Source organism: Chenopodium album, chromosome 7, assembly GCF_948465745.1.
Source record: "Chenopodium album chromosome 7, dcCheAlbu1.1, whole genome shotgun sequence".
NCBI lineage: Eukaryota > Viridiplantae > Streptophyta > Magnoliopsida > Caryophyllales > Amaranthaceae > Chenopodium > Chenopodium album.
Window position 1 is genome coordinate 27,948,191 of NC_137840.1, and position 21,080 is coordinate 27,969,270.

Consider the following 21,080-nt stretch of genomic DNA (forward strand, 5'->3'; position numbering starts at 1 on the left):
ATGACCTAAATTTTTTTTAACAAAATTAAAACAACCGCCTTAAATAAAAAAATAGCCGCCTAAAATAAAAAGTTCCCACTAAATTATACTTACACTCTTACGTTCCCTCTAGTCTGGCAAAAAAAAATAAAATAAAAGAAAAACCTAAAACATAAGCAGAAGTTCCTTCAACCTTTAAAATTTTTTTCTACCTTAAGAGCATAGCCAGCCATTAACCATTTAGGGTGGTTATTAGGTGAGAGAGTGTAAAAATATTATAAACAATTGTAGAGAGAGAGAAAAAAAAGGAGAGATAAAACAATAACCTGGTTAAACCTTTAACCTGGTTATTGTAACATGGTTATTGAGTTAAGTATTTACCTACTTTTGTAAGATTCTCTATACTACTTATTGAATAAAATTTATGGGCAACCATTGGTATACATTGTTTATAAAATGGTTGTCAAATTGATTACAAATATGGTGGAAGATAGAGAAATGAATATAATAGAAGGTAACAACAATGATTGTGGTTAACCATTGGGTATACTCTAAGTTTTTCATTTGTTCAATCATTGATGCTGGGATTCCTTAATTGCAGTTAGGTATTCTAATATTGATTTTCTAATTAACATATATATATATATATATATATATATATATATATATATATCCTATTATAATCATAATTTTCCCAATTTTGCTTGTAGATTTCAATAGCTACAATTCGGGTACTATTATTTATTCCGTTGAAAGGACTTTCAGGAATCAGAGACAAGGTATGTGTGTTTCTTGCAAATTTTTTCAATTTTCTTATTAGGGTTGTTGTAACGAATTGGAATTATTGGATGTTGCAAAAGAAAAATTAATCTCTGTTGAATTAGTTCGATTGTTAAGGTTATTGAGATTCTTTATAAAGTATAGTGAGGCTTCCGATATTTGGTTAGATTATTATAGTTTTGATGTGACTTTTCATTGGCATTCTAATAGTAGCGTTTTTTTTAGCACTAGTATTATGCACCATAATAAGATAAAATAACGTTGGTGTAGATGTGTAGTATGAAATTATAATTTTGATTTGCATATTAAAGCTAGTAATCCAATTGTTCCATGGGTGGGTACTTTCGGCGGCTAAGCATATACGAAGTAATATAGTATCATATGTCTAACTGGACTAATTCTTATATCATATTTCTGGTGCTCAAATTAGATTACTCTAGTTTTGGCTGGATAGGATTCTGTATTCTTAGTTTTATTATAAAGAAACTTTTATTTTTATGTTAATACAAGTTTCAAGAAAAAAAAATATTAAATTATGAAACTAGTGTTTTTTTTCTTAAAAAAGAGTAGTTTTCAACTCATCAACAAGTGCAAAAAAAAAAAACATAATATATCATGTATACATAACTTTTTAGTAACAGATGTTAGGTGAAAATCTATTTAGAGTATTTGTTTTTCAACTCAATAACTTAAAACATCAGATGCTCAAGGTAAAGTTAACTTGTGTTAGATCAATATAATACTCTAGCGGGGCGTTTGGAATGTGGGAATGAGAGTTTGGGGATTAAAATGCGGGAATGGGATTGGGAATCGATTGTTGAAAATATAGAAAAATATGACAATACTTTGTTTAGGTAGTGGATGAGAATAGATGGGGAATAAATAACAAAAATACAAAATTACCTTTATTAATCTTTCTCCTCCTTTTTTTTCATGAATGACAAAAATGTCATTTTCTACTTATTCCCATTCCAACCCATTTATTACCTACCCTCCCTAGGTAATAAAATGGTGGGAATTCAACTCATTTATTCCCAATCCCATTCCCTTACTTAATCCCAATCCCATCTAACAAACAAGAGATTTTGTTTTATTTGGGGTTAAAATTCTCATTTCCACCCTGAATTCCCATTTACCAAACACCCCCTAGGTGACAATTTTAAGCCAATCTTTCTTGTTCATCAGTTCTTAGAAAGACTTTTGGTAGGACTTTTAAAGTGCTTCTTTGAAACATTGGCTCTTGTTTCTCTATATACGTTGTTCCCTCAATCCCTACTAAGCTAACAAACTTTAACTCATAGATTACATGGTTGTATGCATATTAATTAACTTTATTTTTTTTATTTTACATTTGTGATAGTAGTTATTAGAGTATTTTAATATTTAGTGGCATCATAAATATTAATTTGTGTGTTTTTAAGATAAATCATGATGTTTTATTTTACCATTATTAATAAGAAGCTATAAGTAGTGCTTAGTTCTTAGGTGGGGCTTATGTATTCATATAAATTTTCCTGCAGAATTACGTTCAAATATTCACATGTATTGAAAGTTTTGTTTTTTTTTTTCTAATTATGTATATTGTAGCTACTTTTTCACTAAAGATATGGATACTTCAGATCTTTTAATAAGGAAAAGGTTGGAATGGATGGGTTGTGATGATAGAACTCATACATTGTACATAAGTTTTTAGACTTTTCTTTTACCGATCAATCTAGTAGTATTGATGATGAGGAAGAGGAAACTAAAGTCCCTTGCCCTTGTAATCGATGTAACAATAGTCGGTGCAAGACAAGGGAAGAGATTTATGATGATTTGCTATTAAATGGAATGGTGAAAGGTTATGTTCGATGGATCTATCCTGGTGAATTTCAACGTCAAGAAAAACAACGTAGAATTGAAATAGGTGATGATAAGGGTCAAGATGAAATCTTTGATATGATATATGAGGCTCATGGGCCAATGAGCTCAAATGACATTCTAAATGAACTTAATAGCCGACCAGAAGAGGGAGAGCCACATAATAAAGAGCATGTTAAGGGTACAAAGGGAGTTGAATCTTTTGAAAATTTGATGAGAGATGCTCAACAACATTTATACCCTGGTTGTGATAACTTTTCAAAGTTGTCATTTATATTAAAGTTGTTCCAGATTAAGTGTATGGAAGGGATAACTTACAAAGCTTTTACAAGTATGCTTAAAATGTTTAAAAGTGTGTTACCTAGTGATTCAAATGTGCCATCAACATACTATGAAGCATGTAAAATGATTACTGATTTGGGTTTTGATTATGAGAAGATTGAAGCATGTGAGAATGATTGTATGTTATTTTGGAAAAAGAATGCTAACCTTGAAAAGTGTACTGTATTTGATACTAAACATGACACAACTTCCCCTACAATATTTCCCATTAACACAAAGGCTACAAAGGTTGTTTATGTCTTCTAAAACTGCTAATGAAACTAGATGGCATAAAGATAAACGGGAAGATGACGGAGTTCTTAGGCATCCAGCAGATAGTAAAGCATAATAACATTTTGATGTGACATATAAGTCATTTTCTGCAGATTCTCAAAACGTCAGATTAGGTTTGGCATCTGATGGATTTAATCCATTTGGTGGTTTAAGAAGTGATTATAGCATATGGCTGGTAGTGATTGTTGTGTCTAATCTCCCGCCATGGATGTGTATGAAACAACCTTATACTAAGCTATCTTTATTAATTCCAGGCAAAAGCGCACTAGGAAATAATATTGATGTATACTTACAACCTTTAGTTGAAAAGCTAAAGCAATTGTGGGAATTCGGGGCTAAGACTTATGATGCATCAAAAAATGAATATTTTCCTACCCATGCAGCTCTCTTATGGACCATCAACGATTTTCCAGCTTATGCTAACTTATCTGGGTGGTCTACTAAGGGCTATAAGGCTTGTCCCCGTTGCTTGAATGAAACCTCTTCAACTAGATTACCTAATTGTGGGAAGTGTTGTTATATGGATCATCGTTGCTTTCTACCTGCTGATCACAAATGGAGACACAATAAGTCTTTTAATGGTAAAGTTGAAACAAGAGGTCCACCAAAGAAATTATCAAGTAGTGAAATATTAGAGAAAGTTAAGGATCTTGAAGGTATGGAGTTTGGGAAAACCAGTAAGTTACCAAAGAGAAATGACAATTGGAAAAAGTAGAGTATATTTTTTAAATTGCCTTATTAGAATAACCTCTTGCTTCGTCATAATCTTGATGTTATGCATATTGAAAAAATTGTTTGTGATAATATTCTTGGCACTTTACTCAACATTGAAGGTAAAATCAAAGACAATATTAAAGCTAGACTTGATTTAAAACATGTAAAGATTATGAAGCATCTTGCTCCAAAATTGATTGACGGAAAATGGCATATGCCACCAACACCTTATACATTATCCAAAGCTCAAGAATTAACAGTGTACAAATTTTTGGAGGATATTAAAGTTCCGGATGGGTATTCATCTATCTTTTCTAAGTGCATCAATATTGAGAAGCGTAAAATATGGGGACTTAAAACGCATGATTGTCATGCGCTTTTAGAGGAATTGTTGCCGTTGGCAATTCGTTGAGTATCATCTTCTAAAGTGTACGAGGTGATTACTAAATTGAGTGCATTTTTTAAGAATTTGTGTTCCAAGACTTTAAAATTAAAGGACTTGAATGATCTTGAGGATCATATTGCAATCACTTTGTGTGAAATGGAAAAGATTTTTCTTCCCTCTTTTTTTGATGTAATGGAGCACTTATGTGTTCACCTAGCTGAGGAAGCTAAAATAGCAGAGCCAATTCATTATCGATGGATGTATCCTTTTGAAAGGTATTTATTTATTTTGAATTAATTGTGAAATTTCTTTGTTAACATGAACATATATTCATAATTTATAGTGTTGTCTTACAGGTTATTACAAAAATTCAAATCATATGTTCGCAATAAAAATAGACCGGAGGGATCCATTACAGAAGGATATATAATAGAGGAGTGTATGTTCTTCTTTTCAAGATATTTTAATGATATGGAGACTAAATATAACATGTTAGAGAGGAATGCAGAAGAAGAAACTGATGCTTATAAGGGATTATCAATATTTGCATCATATGGCGTTCCCTTGGGAAAGGCTAAATATTAATCTCTAACTACCGAAGAGTTGATACAAGCTCGAGAATATGTGCTTAAAAATTGTGACGAAACTGAGTCATACTTAAAGTATGAACTTTCTTATTTTCTTTAATTTATTTTATGTTATACAAAGTATTTAGACACTTGTATAACAATAGGTTTCCTTTTTTTAATAGTGAATATGCGAAAGCGGGATCTGATAAAAATTTTGTAGAATGGTTTCAAGATCGGGTATGATAATACTTAAATATATATTTTTTTTAATTCTAATTAACACTCAACTAACCCTCCTATATCGAACCAGGTTACAACATTGCCAGAAAGTGAGGATCAAGTTGTTAAAGATTTAAAAGCTTTGGCTTTAGGGCCGTTTAGAGGTGTCAAGTGTTTTGGTGGATATTTGGCTAATGGATTCAGGTTTCATACTAGGGACATTGAAAAGAAGAGAAAAAATCAGAATTCTAGTGTTATGGTTAAAGGAATTGCAAAGTCAAAAAATATTGACTACTTTAGGGTGCTTAATGACATAATTATGCTGCAGTATTTAGATGGAAAGCGTGTAATCTTGTTTCATTGTGATTGGTGGGATGTTCATAAGATTGGTAAAGGGGTTAAGATTGACAAAAGCGGTGTAGTTAGTGTTAACACTAAACGTAAGCTAATTACTGATGAGCCATTCGTGCTTATGTCTCATGCCCAACAAGTATTTTTTGTTAGAGACGAATTCGATCCAAGCTGGTTGGTTGTGATTAAGACCCATCTGCACATCAATAAAACGTCCCAGAAAATGAAAATGTCGATTTAGATGAGGATGCTTAACAACAAAGTGACTCAGGAGCTGTTCCTAATGTTTTCTTATCAGCTCATGACTTAGAAGACAATCCTTATCAATTTGATGACCAAAGAGATGATATTGATGACATAATCATTGATGCAACTGATCAAAATCAACCCAAAGTTGTCAATGATAATGAAATCAAAGATGATGAATTTGATTTTGATACAGACAATGACACTGATGGTGAAGAAGATTGTGATAATGATGGAGATGAGGACGATGACGATTATAGTGCATGATTTTTGTTTCTTTAAATTAATTTTTTAAATTAATTTTCTTTCACTAATGTTATAGTTTGAGATTTTAATACAATTTTTGTTGGATATATTACACTTTATAAATCATGATCTAGAAAAGTTGCATGATATAGTAATTTATGATGTAAACTAATGATTATATGGTATATAGTTATTAACACTTTTAGTGCAGGTTTAATAATGGAGAAAGTTGGAATTAATACTGCTGACAAGAATAGTGGCCAACAAAATGACTATGAACAACAAAGGTTAAAGAAGATTCAGGATAATAAGTATAGAATGCAATCCTTGGGTATTAAGCGCATTTCAGCATCCTTGACAAGTTTAGTAGAAAGCAAAAAAGAAAATAAGAAGATGAAGAAGAGCTAAAATGTGACTAAGATAGATAAGGACTATGTTCCAAACTTTGATGATGAGGAGGACGACATGAATTTTCTGGATGATAATGAATATGAGAAAGAAGATGATATTGCAATGCCAAAGGAGGTACTTTCATAAACTAGCTAGTTATTTAATAATTTATATGGACATCAAGTTTTTGTTATTTGCTTAATTACATGTTTCAGGATAAGCGTTCTGCAACTAAAGGAAAGCTGAAAAAAAGTCAATTCATTCCACCAATGTCTGTGGCTATGTTTTTTAATATTAATAAAAAGAAACAAGCAGCAATGGTACGAGATAAAACTTTTAAATCACTTTCAAAAGTCATGAAAGTTGTGGAACAAGGTATATGATATGAATATTTGAATTATCTAAATGTTTATAACTCAGAGTAACATAAAATTAAATATATGTCTTCCTTAATGCAGCCATTAGTAATAATCACGTACAATCAAATGCACATCAAAAAAATATTGGTAAAGATGAAGGTAAAAGCCATTGGTTCCTTTTAATTTACTATGAAATTAAAATAGAATTGTCCTTTCAATATAAGGGATTTGTGGCGTCATTGTATACTTTAAAAAAAATTTACTTTTTTATACTTGTACATTGCAGACATACAAGATATCGAAGGAATTGTAGAGGATTTGAATGAAAATGCTGATAATGAGGTTGAAATGAATAAAGGTAGTTTATATATAATAATATTTTTTTTGTTTACACGTTATATTATATTTAGCTATTAGAATTACATTGTGCTAAAATTGGGATTTTATACAACGTTAAATCAGATATGAATGAGCATTTGTTTGATGATGATGTTCAAATGAATCAAGGTAAGGGAAATTGTCATTCTCGAAGACTTCAGCAATAACTATACTGTAATACCTTTTCATCTTGTTTTATGAATATTTTTGTAATTACACATATGAAAGAGGATATGGAGATACACAATGATGAGGATTTTCAAGTAACAGGTGATGTATCTACTCATGTGGTTGAAGATGAATTAAAGGGAGATAGAAGGCTTATTGTAGTAGCAGGTGATATAATATACATTGTATAGTCTTTGTTGTTCTTTTTTGGAAAAATGATTTTAATAATTACTATTTTCATAACTCTTAATGTTTAGGTCCTGTTAAGAGAAGACGAGGGCCTGTATATTGCAGAAAGCTTATTATGTTACCTCCTAGAGAAAAAATATATGTGGAGTTTAATAAGGATGGCATTCTTGTTGGAAAAAATTCATCACTCTTTTCTTTTTTCTTGGGTGAACAAGTAAGAAATCGCACCGTCATTCCTTTGCAAGTTAAAGATTGGGAAGACATTCAGCCTGATAAAAAGGAACATCTTTGGAGTTGTGTTTTGGTAAGAAGCTTTTTTCAAAGTGTTTTCTTTGCTCTACATAATCCGATCTTATTTTTTTTTCTTATTTTTTACAGGAAAAATGATCATTTGATGACCCTGAGATAAGAAAAGACAGTGTTCCTAAACATGCTAGAAAATTATATAGAGACAGTAGACATAAGTTGAAACGAAAATATTATGATGATCCAAATATTAAAACAAAAGTTAAACGCTTGAAAAATAATCCTGAAAAGCTATCTCAAGCGGACTGGAAGTACTTGGTTGAACTTTGGAGTGATGAAAAATTTCAGGTATTAAAAGTTCTTATATTATATGTGTTAAAATTTATATTTTTAGTACATGAATTTTTTTTATTTATAATAGGCAAAGAGTATGAAAGCTGCTGAAAGTCGATCTCATCAAAAGATGCCTCACTATAATGGGACTAAATGTTTTGGCCGCACGAAAGATGAATTTGTAAGTTACTGTAAATAGGAGTTTATTAAATTTTACCTCTTCTAAAGTGAATTAATAACAATGATTATTTGTGTTGTAGAAAGAAAAGCATGGGAAGGAATGTTAACGAGTTGAGCTGTTAATGATGTTGCCTTAGCTTATAATATGCATGCACTTGTAAGTATATTTCAATTTTGTTTTGAATTATATTTGTCACAAAATCTGAAAGCTTGTATGACTTAATTTAATTTCTTTGTATTGGTTTTTAGTCTGAAATGAAAAAGTTGAAAGAAGAAAGAGAACAAGGGCTTAATAAATTCACAGATGAACAAATATTTGTGAAGGTGCTAGGTGAAGACACTCATGGATATTTGCGTGCATACGGAGGAGGTAAAAGCATTACTGATCATTCTGGGGTTAAGCCATCTCGTATAAATCTAGCTCATGAGATGATAGAAGTAAAAAAGAATGTTGAGCAAGAAGTCCAAGAAGCACGAAAAGATTCCGAAGACGCAAGGAAAGAAGCAGAAAATGCTAGAAAAGATGCGGAGGTTGCAAGGAAAGAAGCAGAAGCAACTAGGGATGAGGTAGACCAAAAAATAGCTGCTAATAACAAGTTATGGGAGAAAAGGCTTAAAAAGATACTACAAGGTTGTGGGATAAATGCTTTCAAAAGTGATGATTCAGAGAGTACTAGCTCGCATCTTCAAGTAAGCAGGTAAACTTTCTAAATTATTCTTCTTTTTTTTTGTCATCCAATTACTCAAATTGTTTTATATCTTGTTTGATTTCTTTGATACAACAATAAAATCTACTCTACTTGCTCTTTGGTAGATAATTTTGGATATGTTTTTTGTTAATGCTATTTTAACTACGTAGTTGGTCAGCTATAGATTGATGTTTGTAGGAATTTGAACAATTAACTTCATTATTTTTTTTTTTGGAAAAATGCTACTGTTATATCATATGACTAGTTAATGATAAATTTTTTTCTTCTAAATATGTTTTTTTTCTCATCTGTTGCAGGCAGGATGAATTAATTGGAGCTTTGAAAGTCGACACTAACCAGAGATCATGAAGTACAAGATGAATTGGAGTATTGTTTTTTTTAGGTTAATTTTTAAATTACCACTCAAAAATGTATCCATTTTCAAAATAACCACCCGTTAAATTTTTATTTTTATTTTACCACCCCTTAAATTCAAAAACTACTCAGATTACCACCCATTTCAAAATTTTGGTGGATTTCTCTTATGTGGGCCCCACCTAACAACTCTTAGTGGGAACAGGAAAAAGATGATCATTAGTAGTGGCAATTCAGATAACAAGCTCTTGGTTTTTTTTACTTGTTTTCTTTTGATTTTAGGTTGTCTTGTACTTAATAAACTGGTTTAAAGGGGAAGTGGAGTTAAGACATGGTTGATTGTAATGCTTAGAAATAGCCGTTACTAGCCATTAGGTAGGTCCACATGCAAGAAATCCACTAGAATTTTGCAATGGGTGGTAATCTGAGTAGTTTTTTAATTTAAGAGGTGGTAAAATAAAATAAAAAATTAAACAGGTGGTTATTTTAAAAATGGATACATTTTTGGGTGGTAATTTAAAATTTTTCCTTTTATTTTATGAGTGGGATATTAGAAAAACAAATTTATTTTAGGTTTTTAATTATGCACATTATTAAGGATTTTTTTACTAGTAGTACTTTTACTTTGTGAGGACCTATTAAATTAATTCCATGTACTATATATGCATCTTCTTTGGTATAAAATTTTATTATTCAATTTGAAATAGTTAGCAAATTTATTTCATTAATATAGGCTTATAGTGGATGTTGCAACTACATGTGAAATATCTATTCTCATTATTTAGTAGCATGTAAAATACTACTTTCATCATCAAGAATCTGATAAAGATACGCATGTGGATTAGTGAGTTAGTTAGCCACGGGTAACTCCTATTTGCCATGATTATACTTGTAGCTAGAGGACATATTTAGCCACGAGAAAACTCGTGGAAAAAAAAATCATTTATGCCACGATACCTTTTTTCCCGTGGCATTCACCTAGCCACGCACACTTGTGCCACGACTTTATTTTCAATGAATTCCCGTGGCTAAATAGCATTGCCACGGGAATTTCAAACTTGTGCCACAGTAATATCCGTAGCACAAAAGTCAAATTGTAGTAGTGTCAAATGGACTAGAGCAAGATATGAAGAGATAATAATTCTACTCGATGAAAAACGACTAGAAGCTCTACATCATACCCAATGCTATCAAACTCGTATGGCTGGACACTTTAATAAGAAGGTCAAGAGAAGACACATCAAAGTAGGAGACTTGGTGTTAAAAGCTCTAAGGGAAAAAGTTTTGTATCCAAGAGGCAAATTTAGGCCTAATTGGTCCAGACCATATATCGTCAAAACCATTATGTTAGGAGGTATGACAAAACTAACTGATATGGATGGCAATGAGTTCTCAACCATGAAGAATCTTGACCAAGTTAAAAAGCACTACCCATAATTACTTGAGTAGGAAACTCAAGAGAGTTACCTTTGGCCTGATTCCTTAGGAAAGGACACGTAAGCAATCCTTTATAGGGTGCGGCCACTTTAATTTTTGCAAACCTCGCATCCCAGAAGCAATAACAACTCAACGCAATAGCAACGCCACAAAAAAAGAGTATGTCGCCAGACGACATACTACAGCGCAAGACGACAAAGCTTGTCGCCCGACGACAAATAGCAACATCTGGTGACAGACACAAAATAGCGGCGCCAATTTTTTACGAATATCGGGGCATGTTTCAGTGTATTTCGGAAAATGTTTGACTTCCGTACTCGAGAAAATTTTTGAAAAATAATTAAAGTTATTTTCATCTTTTTAATAAATTAAATTTAAAAGTTGATTTAATTAAAAAGCTGAAATTGCATTAATAAAATAAAGTAAAAAAAAATACATTTTTGATGGAATTTAAATAATAGCTTAATAAAATAAAATTAACTTAAAATTTAAACTAGCCTAATAAATTGGAAGTTAAGAAAATGCTTCAATCTTTCTTCTCTTTCTTTGCCCTGTTTTAATTTTTATCTGAATCCTCTCCATCATCCATGACTTTAGCTAGTAGGCACCCTTTAGAGGACCTACATTCAATTTTAGAGTAAATAGTTTCTCCCTTAGCTAGGACTTTATGTTTCTTTTCTACCAAAACCTTCTTTTCAGAGGTATCAACTTTTCTTTTCCCTTTATCCTTTGTAGTGTCTTTCTTCTTAGGCATCACAGGTGTTTTAAATTCAACTTTCTCACCCAAGCGTTCCTTAACAAGATTCAATTTGTCACTTAGACGTTTATTCACATTGGTTCTACTCTGATTTTTCTTCATGTCATTTGTAGGCTTATTAAGAAGCCATTTCTTCACATCATTGGGCAAGGAATGAGGTACCTTTTGGGTAATCACTTCCCATAAAGGCCTAGCACTCCAATATGTGTCTAATTTCTCTACTTCTTGTGAAATAGGGAATTCATAGGGACGATGGAGATCCCCAGAAGGAATTTTTTGAAATAAACCTCACTGCCTTTTTACCCTGCAGAGATAATAAAAATTCATCTTGGTGAAGCTTGGAAGACGGCAGAAGGGTTGCTTGTTGACGCAAACCATCTTCTCAATTCTCCACCTTGCGACGACCCACTTGATAGAAAAGTTGCAAGAGGCAAAAACTTTATTCCACTCATGGCGACCCATCTTAAAGAAACGCTTCTTTCGCCTCACAGAGCAATTTGGAGTGTATTTTTCTATGTTGTCAGGAGGACTAATTAATTTTAGTCTCTCCATTAGTCATATCTACTAAAAAAAAAAATCAATGCAAATAATTAGTATTACTATACAAAAATGTGCTTTTGATTTCTGCAATTAAAAATATTATTTTTCTACCTGTAATGAAATTGGAGAGCCCCAAAAAGGTGCTTTTGGATTTTTCTTTAGTTCATCAAGACTAAGCATAGTCTCTCCAACAAATAATGGCATTGGATTCCTTTCAGATTCAATTTGCTCCAAAACAGTTAATATAATTGCTTAACCCTCATTAGTTCAACCACTAGTAAGAAGATATTGGTTAAGCATGCTAAAAAAAAAAAACCCTTCTTTTATAAACATGAAAAGACTCAGAATAAGGTCTATCAAATTAGTGGCGTCCAAATTCTTTTAAATGAACTACGCTACCATCTACAATATTTGGTAGATCTCTGTCTTTTAAAGTAAAGAAGCACTCAAAATCTTTAAAATAATATTCGTTCACTCAAGGGATTACCGCAAGATCTAATGAAGAGGAGCCTATGATGGCACCAAATTCTTCCGGTGAAGGGCTAATTTCATCACACCCTAGTCTAAAGAAATGCGTATTCGTGTCCCAATGTTCTATGGGGGTATGAATAAAATCTATGTCAAGATCTACCCCTTTAATACCATAAATACCTCTCATGTTAAAAAAGTCGAGTTATTTTCTCTCTTTAGCAGTTAAAGACCAACACCATTCACGAGTAACATTGCTAAAACTCTTAGTGACTAAAGACATGATTTTTTGTTGAGAAGCTAAGACTATAATTAATCTGTTCGAATTATATAGAAAATCGGCAGATAAGAGGGCTATTTATTTTCAAAATCACTGCAGTTTGAGTTCGGAAAGGATTCGGAGGCAGCGCACTGCAGCGCCAAACGACAAGCTTGTCGCCTTGCGACAGAGTCTGTCGCTTGGCAACACCAGCAGCGTTTGGCGACAGCGCAAAGCGCGTGGCGACAAGCGGCGCTGTAGTGCTTCCTAAGTGTGCTATGCAAACTGCGTTTTTCTGACTATGATTCGAATTTGTACAATGACTTTACTATTTTTCCCTTTGTTCAATTACCCCATACATATTAATTTAATATATTTTTTTATTATTTTTTCTTTTTGGATTTATTCAAGCTTAATTAAATTTAGGTTAGTTTTAAGTTCGATTTATTTTTCATTTTTTCTTTCTTGGGGGAGAAAGTCGGATACCCTCTATTGGTAATAAAAATGACGGAAATTTTTGCGCAAAGCTAATCACAAATTTTTTACCCACACACATATGCACATAAAATGAAAAATTAATGCAAAGATAAAATAATCATAATAGATAATAGTCTGTTTATACAAATATGTCTAATAAATGAGTTAGTTGGAAAAGTCCTACAAAAGTAAAAAACAAAACAACACAGGTACAACTGCGGTACTGGAGGACGTAGATGATGAAGGATGTTCATCATATCGAAGAACAACACTGATGAATCAGCAAAGGCCGAGGCTGCGGTCTCGCTAGCTCCGGTCTCGCTAGGATTAGGGAACCTCAACTCAAGACTAGTCCACCCATGGTCGCCGAGGTGATGAATCAGCAAAGGCCGAGGCTGCGGTGGCTGCTGCGACGACGAGCTGACCTTGTACGTCCCACCACCTACCGGAGCCGATGTCGCCTCTCCTTGTCCCATCGGCCCAGTTTGTGCACCCTCAGATGAAGAACCTGAGCCCTCCACTTCTTTGGTCCGAGTAGCGTCAGATCGACCACTAGAAACAGTGCTGCGACGCCTCGTGTAAGACCTGGCCGGTTCTCTCCTCTCCTCGGGTCTCATCCGAGTACATGAAGGGATAGGCTGTCCTTGCAAAAGTAAATTAAGTCAGATTTAAAGAAAATAGAAAAATAAACTAATACAAAGATGAAGAGGGAAAAGTTACACCTTGAGCGGCGTGATCACGACATTAGGAAGCTACATTCCTCATCCTCACAAGCTGGCTTCGAAAGGCGTCTATACACCTCACCATCACAGACATCACCTCGCGCGAGAATTGTCAAGAAACAAAGTCAGTAACAATACAAGACAGATATAAACAAATAGCAAGTAAATAACTCACCCTAGTCTGGTGACGAGGGATGGATCGCTCTACGAAGCGCTCATAGAACTAAGCAAAGGAAAGTGCTCATAGAACCAAATCTACAAGGATAGAAGAATATCAGCAAATGCTAATAAGAGTCTAGAGCTAACTTTTAAAGAGATAAAGCATACCTCTACGACTCTCTAGAAGCTAGAGAGTGTTATGTTTCCTGTGTAAACTGTGTGGCGACAGGAGTCTCGCAAACCCTGTAAAAAGTCAGCATAGGCCATTCTGGCCCAATCGTAAGTCCCAATCAGTTGAAGATCACGGAGAGCAGGAAGGTTGTAAAGTAGCACCCGACTACCCTTGTAAGGGGAAAAGGATCCTGATAGCAAAATAAGCACAAAGATGCGTACCTGTTGCTCTCGAGTGGTAGCATTGTCCTCAATATCCATCGCCAGAGTCGACTGGCGAATGCACCTAGAGCTAGGTCATGCTGGCGCCACCTCGGCACGAGCCAGAACAACGATCGAACCCAACAACTCCTCAACTATCGAAGAGAAAGCACTAATAGTGCTGTCGAATGGCAGCGTAGTCGAGCGAAACTCTAGTCCCGAGATGAGACTAAAGTCGGCTAGGGTGATGGTCATCTCCCCCTAGGGAAAGTGAAAAGTGATGGTGATGTCCCAGAAGAACTCCACCAAAGCACCAACCACGTGGTGGCCCGCGTCGATAGAATACATGGCCTGAGTAGCTTGGAACAGGACAGTCAGCCCAGAAGACTCCTAATGTCGTCGCAGTCCCTTATTTCCGCAAAAATACTTGTCCTACAGCTTGCCTATGGTCTCGTTTCCCGAACCATGGCTATGTGTCCTACTGGTTATGATCCCACGATGCAACCTCTCAAAAATGTGGTGCTCGAGGGCGAAAAACAACGTCTGCTCATCCCACTCAGGGAGGGGACTGAGAGAAGTGGACGGATCCGCGTCGTCCTGTACGGGCTCATGCTACCATCTCGTGTCTCGGGACCAGGAGCCAAAACCTCGCTTTCTAGCCATCCTACATTGTGCGAAATTGACAAAAATTAAGCCTCTATGGTATCTAAGGTTCGCCTAACTTCATGATATTGTGTTTGCAAAAAATAGAGTACGTAGTACTAAAATAGAGCACGATTTCTATTCAAGCGTATATGAAATTTTCAAGCAATCAAACAATTTCTTGCAATCTTATGATAATTATTGTGACAAATTGGACAAGACTTGCTAGCAAAAACACGAAGAATAACCCACATTGTTCTCACGACCTCAAGAGGTTCAACAATGGTGAATCACTCATTCCTTAACCAAATTGAGTCAAGCAAGTCTCAAAATACTCCCAAGGTAATATACAAACATAATCAAGAAATTTCATGGCATAAAATTTCACAAGCAAAGCAAATTGAGCAATATAAGTTTTGAATTTTCTGAAAATTCATTAATAAACATGTGCAAAATTCAGCAAAATTCGAGTGAGTTTGAAGAAAGCTTACATAGATCAGCAAACTAGATGAACAAGGCTTCGATTTACAACTAGTTTAAGCGAATTTGGTTGAGAAATGAGCGAAAATGAAAGATTTGAAGTTTCGTGGTAAAATTTTGAATGAAAACAGCAGCAACAACGAAATAAAGAAGAAAGGGCTTTTATTCGTATAACCTGAGTGCAGCGCCGCGCGACAAGAAGAAATCGCGGCGACAACAATTTCTAGTAGCCACTGTAGTGGCGACAGAATGATTATTTCGACCTCCTATAGCAGTTTGGGTTCCTTGGTACGCCAGTTAGCCCCTCTATGTAATTTGACATGATTTAGTAATCGGCTCGGTTACAATCGCATTAAGTGATCGACCTGATAAATGATCGTCTAACTTAGCTTAAAGCGCCTAAACATTGGCTCATCGCAAAGGCATCGACATAATGCTTCAAAAACAGCAAAGGCATCGACATACTGGTTCATAAACAACAAAAGCACCGACATACTGGTTCACAAGCAGGAAAAGCGCCGACGCACTGCATAGCAAAAGCAAGTTCAAGTTAACATTAAAGGATCGACAAGCGTTGATCATCGTTGATATCCTTTGGAATATTATCGCAACAAATGAGGATGGATTTTGGCAAAGCAGTCTTCAATCGTGTTCCCCGACTTGCTGGAATATGGTCACAAAGCCGTAGAAGATCGTTTCAGGCAAAGCAATCTTCAGTAGTATTTCTTTTGGGTGTTTTTGTCCCTTGGGAGAGATACATCACAAAGTCTGTTAAGTTGTACCTGTAAAACAACTGAGATTCTGGTTGGTGTGAGCTCCACCTCCGACGATCAAGTTAGTAACTTTAATATGAGTAAAAAGGTGTGGAAATTTCGGCGAATATATGCTCGGATTCCAAGCTCAAGATGTCTCTATCAAAGAGTAATTGTGTAATAAATGTTAAACGTTGTCCTCCAAATGGAGGGAATCTTCCTATTTATAGGGTCCTCAGGAATTATGCCCCTGATTAGGTCATCTAGCCCTAATCATTGGTGGGCTGCACCGCATTGCTTCTTTCTCGAGATTTGGGCCATGAAGGCAGCCTTTTTCCCATTTCTTTGGAATGCCACGTGTCAAGTAGGGGTGGGTCCATTTTGAACTAAACCTAGGCTGACACGTGTCACTCTCTTACTGGACCACGTAGCGGGGTAAAATTACCCTAAACATTTGCCCTTCATAGATGTGACGTGGCATTCCACGTGGCATCTGTGACACACGCCACTCTTCCATTGGTGGTAATTTTACCACAAGTTTTTTAGGTGTTCACCTTCTAAGGGAATTACGGAGATGCCCCCTGATTTACCCCCTATATATAGTCGTTTCCCCTTCTAAGGGAATTACGGAGATGCCCCCTGATTTACCCCCTATTTTAGCCGTTTCCCCTCATTTTTTTGTTTGTTTACAAAAATTTTCAAGAGAGATAAACTTAGAGAGAGATTCTGCCTTTTCGTTTGTGTCAAGCGCAAGTAATCAAGATTGTTTCCAACTGCCACAGATGGTTCCGTCTTACCTTTAAATATCAAATCTCAAGGTACCGTCTCTTTCTCTCTCAACTCTTTTCATTTTTTCCCGCTTGTACATATTTCTTACAATAAATGGATGCATCACCAACACACAAGGAATAGCCTAGGTTAGAGTCTAGCCGGTCTCCAGGTACGGCTGATTCAGGGACCGGGAGTGCCGCCATGGGGTGTTGGGACCACCCTTATGTTTGGAATCCGACCATCTATGTGTTTGTGTAGGACACAATTGCACGGATAATGCAGACGGTCCCAAATCCTGATTACAGAAGTGAGGTCTCCAGCGGCAAGTCGCTTGAGGGAGAGACGTCAGGTAGGGAAAACCCGACAGATGCTGAGAGGTCCCCTCCTCGTTCCCCTTCAACCCCAGCGGATTCATTCCTTAACGAATGCGATTAGGGAGACGTTGAGGACGCCGTCTCTGTGCCCTACTCGTAGGATGAGGAGTCATTCGGAGAGAGCTCTGCCTCCAGCTCCGATAGCAGTGACGAACTTATGTTAGCGCTTGAGGATAGCGAGGTGGAGGAGAGGAAAAAATGGAGTGAGAAGGACGATCCCTTCAAAATCCACGTCTCTGCCAAAGATAGGGCGAGCATGGAGAAGGACTTAGGGAAGTTTAAACTTATGCGCCCGCTGGGAGGCGATATTAGCATCTGGGTGCCACCTAAAGAGGGAACCATCTCCTAGAAGGATGATGAGAGGAACGCTAACGCCTACTTTGGATGTTATGAGGCAGCGTTCAAGGCTGGGCTAAGGTTTCCTCTTCACGAGGCGGTGAAGGCAATTTTTAGAGGCTACGACCTTGGAGTGTGGAAACTAACCCCCAATTCTTGGGCCAACATTTTTGGGTATGTTGCCTCCTACGAATTTCAAGGGCTGCATCCCGGTTGGGAGGCCTTTGCCCATATGCACTATCTTAGCCGCAACCCAGGCGGCTGGAGGGCGTGGTATAGTTTGAGCACGCATCCTCAATATATGATGACTTTGGACAAGGTGTCCAAATTTGAACACTGGAAGCACCACTTCTATTTTCTATCTTCCCCCAGCCGTCGAGAGAGTTTTGAGCTCCGCCGGTATAATAAGAATCCCGACCTGATAGGCCGGAAATGCTGTATTCGCCAGATTTCGAATAAAGACTATGGCAAAATAATAGAGACCAACTTTTTTGGTCCTGAGACTTCTACCCTCTCAACTAGGGAATCAATAAAAGTTTCAAAGAATTAGATTGCTAAGAGCGCCTGTTTCAGAGACGAGTGCCTTTTGTCTGCCTGTGGACTCAGCACCCTGATTACCAAACGTATGCGGTTAAGTATTATGACCGTCTGTACTATCTCTATGTCAGAGCTGCAGTGTAAGTACTGATTTCCATGTTCTTTTTGCAGAAGAAGCTTTGATAATGCTCCTAGATGAGAAAACACTTAAACGGTCCTCAGTTAGGCCACTATCCGTAGAGAGATTGTGGAGAAACCGGCAGCCGAGATTAGGGCCAAGGTAAGACGCCTGACTCTTTTTCCTTTAACTAACTTTGCAAGTTGTTTTACCGGATCTAGCTTGCATTTTTTTTGAAGGGAGGAGAGATCCCGAAAACATTTGAGAAGAGCCTCAAACAAACAAGGGAGGAATCCGCCTCTACCCCTAGCAAGTCTAAGAAGTCTGCCTCCACATTGGCTCCTAGAGCCAAGGCCGGGAAGACTTAAATGCGCATTGGGGGAAGACTCAGGATATAGGCGGAAGCCTGGGTCTTGACCTTGCCAACACTCTGTGTGCAGGTGGAGGTTTTACAGCGCCTACAGGTGGCTCTCGCCATGCCGCCTCTAAAGGTAAGGCAAACCCATTTGAATCTCCGCCTAAGTTAGGGTGGCCTTTGCGAGTGAAATCCCACTCCCAACAGACTTCTTCCTCAGACGGTCGACAACAGATTGGTGCCGCCTATATTTCGCACTCATCAAATGTTAATTGTGGTGCAGATCAATCTCCTTTCTGGCTAGACGTCCAGAAGCATGCCAAGGCCATGCTTGATGTCGTCCTCAAGAGGGACAAAGACATTATCCCTGGGATAGAGACGTTCAATCTTAAACGCATTTTGTCCCTTTTGGCTGAGGTGAGATATAAACAAGATAAATTCCACGTGTTATTCCGCCTACATATCTAACGTGATTTGTATGCTCTGTTGCGGGTAGATGGTCTCAAACTTCCTTACTCCCGCAAGCGGGAAGAGGTAAAGAGAGCCAATAAGTCAGTCAGAGACGCTGACAACGTTGCTATATACTCATGTACCATAAATGAACTTGAGACTAAAGCCACGATAATGACATAGGCAGCGAGGATTGAGAAGCTAACTAAGTAGAAGGCCAGCAAAACAGAGACGGTGCTCAAAAAGGCTTAGGAGGATCTTGGCAAGGCTCGGCAGACTTGGACAAGCTCAAGGGTGTTTCCCAAGAGAACACCGATCTCAAGGCCCAGGTGAAAAAGCTGGAGGACGCGGTTGCTTAGGAGCAGCTGAACTTTGCGGCGACCTTGTAGGCGGAACAAGACCGCCTAGTTGCCGAAAGTGAGGCTAATAATTTCGCCCGGATGAGGATTGCCTTGAACACCTTGTACCCTAAGAAGGAGTACGGCGTCAAGGTTGTATACTTGAGAGAGAAGGGCGAGCCGGAGCCGGAGTCATTTGAAGTTTGGGCTTATACTGAGCTTCTAGAGCCTGAGCACCTCGTCCATGGTCAAGCGCATGAGATTCCCTCAAAAGATGATGATGAAGAGAAGAATGATTAGGAGGAACCGTCTGTGGCTCAACCATGATTTCTGCGGCCATATGTAAGTTTTAATCTTTTCTTGTTCAGCGGCTGTATGCCAAATCAACTTTCTTTTCGGCCTGTGTTCCAAGTATTTCTTGTTTTTACCGGCTGAGGAGCCGGGTGAATTGACAATTTGCTTCATTTTCCCGAATGAGGTCCGGTTAACATTGCTCTACCACAACCGTTTTGTTGGGTAGATTTTAATGAATGTGCTGATTGAGTCGGGTTTGATCATTTTATCATTTTGCGTGTGAATTTTGCATTTTTAGTTTTGCATGTATACTTGATATTTTTGCCTAACTTATGGAAAGCATGCGACAATTGATAATCCCGCTGTTCTTTTCCCTGGGCGGCTGTGTGGTTGGTTTCAACGTTAAGTCAATTGATTGGCTTGGAAACGTCTGATGCTTCAAAGAGCATGATATGTTTGCAAGCCAATCAATCATAATAATGATTGCCCCAAACCAAGTGCACAACCGTCCAAATAATAGGTGTTCCATCCTTCTAACTAGACGCAAAAAGACGGTATGAGACTTAAAATATTTTAGAGAAGTTTAACATCCCATATGGTCGCCTGACTTTTCATAGGAAAGGAGGCAAATAGCCACCTTAGGTGTTTGTAATCCAATTACATTTTCAATGTCCTTTTACCCCAAGAACTTGTATAATTTCGGAAGGTAATCTAAGTTAGAACTTCTAGTTGCCGCAGACTTGGTCGTTCTTTAGATAACCTAGGTAAGGCGACTATAGGTTCACCGATTCGGCCGTTCAATCTTTGCCGTCTGCATGCGTTTGTAGAGCAAACGATTGAATGCTTTCTGCAACAAAAACACCCGGAGGGGCGTCGCCGAATTCCATATATCTCATTGGAGCAAGCAAATTTATGAAAATGTATAACCATCTGACCGTTAGCCTCATGTCTTTTTTAAGACGGTTGTATAGCCATTGCACAACTCTTTTTGCCCCAATACGAGAGTCTGTGCAATTTTTGGAATGAAAAGATTAAATAAGAACTTCGACCGGTCACCGACTTATGTCTTAGTACATCCGGTGTTCCGAAAACTTAGTTGTTTTTTAAACTGTTTTGGTCAGATGGCTATGAGTTGACCACTTTGGTCGTTCAATCTTTGTCGGCTACATAG

General features: G+C 36.8%; 1 protein-coding gene across 1 annotated transcript; it reads left to right on the plus strand.

Annotated features, from left to right (window-relative positions):
• Positions 1 to 435: 435 nt before the first annotated feature.
• On the plus strand, positions 436 to 4,360 carry LOC145640118 (uncharacterized). Its single transcript, XM_081691428.1, has 5 exons — positions 436 to 493; positions 690 to 758; positions 2,453 to 3,079; positions 3,327 to 3,911; positions 4,068 to 4,360. The coding sequence occupies exons 1-5, from the start codon at positions 436 to 438 to the stop codon at positions 4,358 to 4,360; spliced, it is 1,632 nt and encodes a 543-aa protein (XP_081547554.1).
• Positions 4,361 to 21,080: the final 16,720 nt, after the last annotated feature.